The 6,000-nt window shown below is 30.2% G+C and overlaps 1 protein-coding gene across 1 annotated transcript in view; it reads left to right on the top strand.

Annotated features, from left to right (window-relative positions):
- The first annotated feature begins 264 nt into the window (after window positions 1-264).
- LOC118186553 (beta-1,4-galactosyltransferase galt-1-like) overlaps window positions 265-6,000 on the top strand; it is a 28,595-nt gene continuing 22,859 nt past the window's right edge. The window contains exon 1 of the mRNA XM_035356660.2: window positions 265-396. Coding sequence (XP_035212551.1) covers window positions 391-396 — 6 coding nt within the window. The 5' untranslated portion in view covers window positions 265-390. The remainder of the gene's footprint in view (window positions 397-6,000) is intronic.

Genomic DNA, 6,000 nt, shown 5'->3' with positions numbered 1-6,000 from the left:
TAAGCGGATGCAAAATGTAATTACCAAACACTATTGTTTTGCTTTTTTCTCTGAGGAAAATGTATATATTTCGCTGAACAATAAATGGTAATTTTTAAATCATTGGTTTAAAGTTCGGAAAGGGGAGGAAAAATAAATAAAAGCTCAGAAATCCGTATTTATTGATGACGACAGAAATAACTAACAATTCTAGGAAGTATCTGAATTATTATGAGAGTGATAGAAATAAAACGGACAAAACACTTCCTGTCCAAAGTGCGACTAGTCGACTTTATCGTCCCCTTCCGCGTAAAATCTGTCAAAATGCCTTTTTTGATCATATGGGGTTAGATGTGAGTTTACTGTGCTTCCCGAAAATCGAAAATTAGTGTACGGTAACTAGATGACGGAATGTCGGTAAGTGAAAATTATTCTTCTTCCGGCTTTGAGCTTCGTAAGAATCTGATATTCTATAATTCGTTTAACGCGTTACCAAAGATATCCTGTTACATGCATTCGAATTATACAAAGATTTAGTACGAAAAACAAGGTTAAGTTACAAAACTTAACTAAGAAGTCCATTCTTCTGTGATAAGCATCTGAAATGTGTTTAACTAAGATTATTAATTAATTTGCTTGATTGCGTTTCTTCAGCGGATTTTAAAAATTCCAAACAGATAAGGCCTCTTTTATGTCCTAGGCATTTAAATGAAATTTAATTCAATTTCTTTCTTCAGATCTTTTCTTAATCCAGTCACGTTACGATTAATTTCATTCAATCTTTATTTAACCAAGTAAATTTTCTACTTTATTATTAATGCAATTTAAATGTATTTTAATTTGATTTTTTTTGGTTCTTTTCTAGTTCGGCGCTATATTTAAATTTAAGTCTGAATCTAGCAACCCTGTTCTCAAGCCATCTTACGACTTTAACTGCTATGCAACTTACTGTACTAATATCGCGTCATATAGATCTCGTGCGTATAACATTTAAGTACCCTTATCATTACGTTTCTCCAGCAAGTAACAATAAATTTTTTAAATATTACTGGTTTATTTTTAATTAATTATTCATACTTGCTACTTAATTTCGATATAAAGATACCACGAATTTGATAAGCAAAATTTTAAATATGTTCTTACATCTTTCCTTTTTTTATTTATATTCTTAAAATTTATTGATTATTATATGTAATTCTGTGAAGATAATTCTCTTTTTTAACAGCTATTCTGAATTCCTTAATCCCATAAGAGATAAAAATAAATTTCCTATAATTTTTAACTACATCATCAACATGCACATGTTAGCTTCTGTTGAAAGAATTGGGCCTATTTTAATTTGTTTTCCTATAGTTTCAGATAGGGATTCTTGTCATTCGCGCGAAGAAAGTTTAGATTAAATTCCTACCGCTCGTGCAATCATAAGAATATAACAAGGTCAACTAGTGAAAGAACGCGGGCACAAAATGACTAAAACGACTAAAACGTAAGCTCTCTAAAATATCGAATTGGAAATATAAGATTTTCTAATGAAATTATAGAATGAAAATTAAAATCACCCCCTTCAATTTGTGTAGTGATTCACTCACATTTATTTGATCAAACTCGCTAGATTTTAAGACAGGCTCATCATAATTTAAAAATTAAAAAATTATGATTCTGGTTAAATTATGATTCACGTTGTACCAATTTCAAAAAATATGTACCATATGAAACATGTTTTGTAAATCTAATTATCTGAATAAAGCAAACAGTTTAATTTTTGTTTCGTTTGACAATTTTTTTTAATTTGAGCAATCTTAGTTTCGCTCGATGATGCCATTTCTGTTTTGAATGTTTTTCCTGCTTTAGTCGGTTTTACATATCAGCGATGCTTACTTCAATAATATTATCAGCTTTATTAAATTCTTCCAAAAGTTCTGCAGTTCGTTGATATAATGGTTATTAGCTTTCTTATGTACTTATGATATTTCCTGTTACTGAGTACTACAACAAAGAATCAAAACCATTTGAAAAATTCTGAAAGCAAAGCTAATTCAACAAAGAATTTGTACTAACATTTTAAAGCACCAAATATATGCTTTTAACTTCCCCTTAAGCAAATCATACCTATATTTCCAAATTACTGAAGTTCACGACATTCTTGGGAATGACATTAAAAATGTACGATACTTTCGTTTGGATATATTTAAAATTTTTAATATTAAATCAAAGTGAAATCTGTTATCATCAGTAAATTGAATTTCTAATGAAATAAATGATTATCCATTTGTTGTCTTATTCATTTATTGAAAGACAACATTAAATAGGAGCATTATAGAATACTGTTTACTACAATGTAAATCACAGAAAAATTTTTCTTTGAACTAATCTGAGATTTGAAATAGAACACAAGAGTTTGATATCAGGCAGCAACGAAACACATATCTCATTCTCAGGTTTCGTTACCGATTTCTTGCTTTGGATTTTATTGTCGCCAAAGCAGTGTAGACTTGCTGGCAAAGACAAAAAACTGAAAGGGAAAAAAGCTCAACCATTGCTTTCTTTGTTACATTAAGATAATCATCTCCCTTTCACAAGAAGCCTTGTTGGTTGAATCAAACTTCGGGAACCCTTGCGACGAATCAACTGGGCGCCATTTGCAGTATGCAAAAATAATTATGCAATGTCCAGTAGCGAATGCATTAATGAGCATCACCGCCGAGCACTTTCATTCGGATTAATTTTAGATAATCCGTAATAATATTTTTTGCTTTTTTTTCCTGCAAAATGCATCGCAGCATTCTTAAGCACATCTTTTCACTCCGGTAAGGAGTCTGCTAAAAACTAGCTTTCATTTAAAGGTTCTTTAAATGCTAGTTTTTAGCTAGTTTTTAATATTAACTAGCTTTCAATAGTCTAGTTGTTGTCAATAGTCTATTAACTTGTGTGATAAGGAAGCTCTTAATGTGAGATTCCAGTTTAACGAAGTCGTTTTTTGATAACATTTCTAATATTTTCAAAACTCTTAAAGCCTATCTCCCTTTTTTCGTTCAGAAATTATAACTAATTTTATGACATTTTTCTACGTACAATCAATGCAAGACTAAATAAACTCGAGAAATTTATAAGCATTACCATTAAGAAGTTGTATCTTACGTTTTGTTTCTGATGATGTAAATATACCGCTAGAATTTTTTATTGCTAATTTAATTCATCCACTTGTTGTATGAATTTTACTTCATTCCATTTCAAATTTTATAATAAATTTAATCTCTAAATTTTATAATAAGTACTATGTAGAAATATCGAATGCTGTAGGTATTTAATTCTCTAACATTGCCATGACCGACTTTATCCGGTTATGAGATTTTTTGTCACTTGCCATATGTTAGCTTATAATTTAAGATATTTGGTTTGGTTACTTTCTTTAAAAACATAAATGTCATCTTAATAAATGTAAGTTTATATAAATAGAGCCTAAAACAAGTAAATATATAAATTCGTCTAATAAAGGCTGTTGAAATGCATGTCTTCATAACAGATTCAAAAACCCGCTCCACTTAGAGGGTTAGAAACCAGCTAATTGTTTTCTGAAATTATGTAAATATCGGACATTTACAGGCTAAAAACAACACATAACTTAACACACAGAACTTAAACTTTTTAATCTTCAAAATCCTGAAGTCACTCTTTTTTACTTCCTTGTACGAAGTAAAAAGGAAGTATTGTAATCGCGAAAAGTTTCAAGCAGCATATTTCAACGAAAATATCCATTTTGACCACTATCGAATGCAATTTAACGATGTTTTTGCGTGAAATCTGTACATAAGGACAGAATAAAAGACTCTTTTCCCCAAAAAATTATAAAACTGATTTAAAATGAATTCTGAAGAGAAATTTTCGTGGCGTCTGTGCGTACGTACGCACGAATGTACGTACGTTTCTCGCATAACTCAAAAACGAGTAGCCTCAAAACGTTAAAATTTTGTATGTAGGAATGCTATAACATGTAGATGTGCACCTCATATTTTGGTTGCAATCAGCCGCCCCAAAGTATATATATATATATATATATATATCCACTCTGTTACTCGGCTCAGTGAGCTCAGTTATTTTATTGTTATATGTTTGTAAAATGCGCGTTTTTTGGTTTAAAAAATGATCGAATTATGTTGTTCTTACCTTTCGGTTAAGGTTTTTATGCCTATGTAAATCTCCAAGCAATAGTTGTACAATTATCAACAACTTAAAAGCTGTTTAAGTGCGGTTAATAACTAATTTTTAAATAACATGGCGGACATATTTGCTTACATTTGAAACAGCAGAACAGTAGATTTGTTCGTAGATTTGTTTAGGATTTACTTCGTAATTTTTTATGTAGATATTTTGAGTTTTTATGTTTATTTTTGCCTCGTCGCGAAGTGAGAACTGAATTAATTGAATGAGAAATAGTGAATCGTCTGTGAAAAACTGTTTCTTTTTTGTTTTTCTTGTTTAATTTCTTTTATATATCGTTCTAGATTTATTATAGTATTTGAATAGAACACGTGGCAACGATTAGATAATTCTTCAAATGATATAAATTTTGTGCATTCTGAGTTATAATATGAACGAAATATAACGCTGTCAAGTGAGCCTAGCGTCAGAGTGTCGCTATGGTAAGCAAATACAGTGAATTTTAAAGAGTGCATTTATTCTATTGTGGTTTATGCGCTATCGACGAAGTAGATTTAATTCAATAAGTGTAAATGAGATGCAAGAAAAAGGGCGTATAATTTAATATTCCGTACAAGGAAGTCATGTGGTATACATATCAGATTTTTTAATCATAAGTTTCAGAATTATTAACAAACTTAGTTTATCATTATATCCTCAGTAACATTAAGAAGGAATTAATAAACGAAAATATCAGTAAGAAAACAAAACTTTTCCATTGAAACAAAAAGCATTTTTTATGTTTACATACTTTAAAATTTAAGAAATTGTTTAACAGATTTTATAATAATTCAACACACACACAAAAAGAAAAGAAAGAAAACAAACCAAACCAAAACAAAAACCGCATGTGGAAGTTACACAGGATGTCAAACCCCTTAAACGATATCTCAGCGAAATGAATTTCGTATTGCAGTGATAAGCAGTCACAGTAAAAATCGATCTGAAACTTATTTTATTCAGCTTCAAATTACTTAGTTTCCCTGCTTGACATTTTATTCATCCCTCTATTCGAAGTAAGAATTCTCTATTCGAATTTTTAATTAGTTAAAATTTTTCGAAAAGGAATCTAATGTAATCAGTACATGACCTCTCGCTAATTCCCTGTTAAGACATGGAATTGTAGGAATAGGAACGACTATTAAGCAAACTAATAAGTCCGTTTGATGGTTTATACCATATAAAATCTAACTTCTTTATAAACTTTGTACGGCTCACTCTTAATTATAAACACTATTCATTTTTTACTATTCTGTTCTCACTCGCGAAAGACAGACATAACACGATTATTGTCCATAAGATGATGTGCTCGTGTACACATTAGTTCTCATGCTTTGATCTGAAAGTATAGCATCGATCGTAGTATATCCCCAGTCATATAGTGTTTCTGATTCACGAATCAATGACTTAGCAATCAAAAAAGCTTTGAAAACGGCATATATTTAGAATTCTCGATAGAGAGTTAAGCGTTGAAATAAATACCTTAGTTTTTATATTCTCTACATTGTTTATATTTGTTATATCATTTCTTTAAAAATAATGCATAGCTGTAACATTTATGGCTGCATCCTTTTCGTTGAGAAGAGACTCCACGCAAAAGTAAAACGAACTCAAAATTGAGGACTGAGGCTAATATGTTTAATTGTGTCATAATGAGAGTTCGTCTTCATAATGCGCTTATTCTCGTTCTAGTTAGCATAATTCTAAGAAGACGTTTAATGCTTACAATTGTTATATGTTGTTCGCAATCATACACTTGGTTTTAAAACCAAATTTAAGAAGTTTTAGATAATTACAGAGTACAGTTATAAGGTATTTCTCCCG

The sequence above is a fragment of the Stegodyphus dumicola genome, chromosome 6, assembly GCF_044657685.1.
Source record: "Stegodyphus dumicola isolate Sdum_Otavi_A_Nest chromosome 6, ASM4465768v1".
Classification (NCBI taxonomy): Eukaryota; Metazoa; Arthropoda; class Arachnida; order Araneae; family Eresidae; genus Stegodyphus; species Stegodyphus dumicola.
The sequence above is the reverse complement of the archived record's forward strand: the minus strand, read 5'-3'. Positions and strand labels throughout refer to the sequence as shown.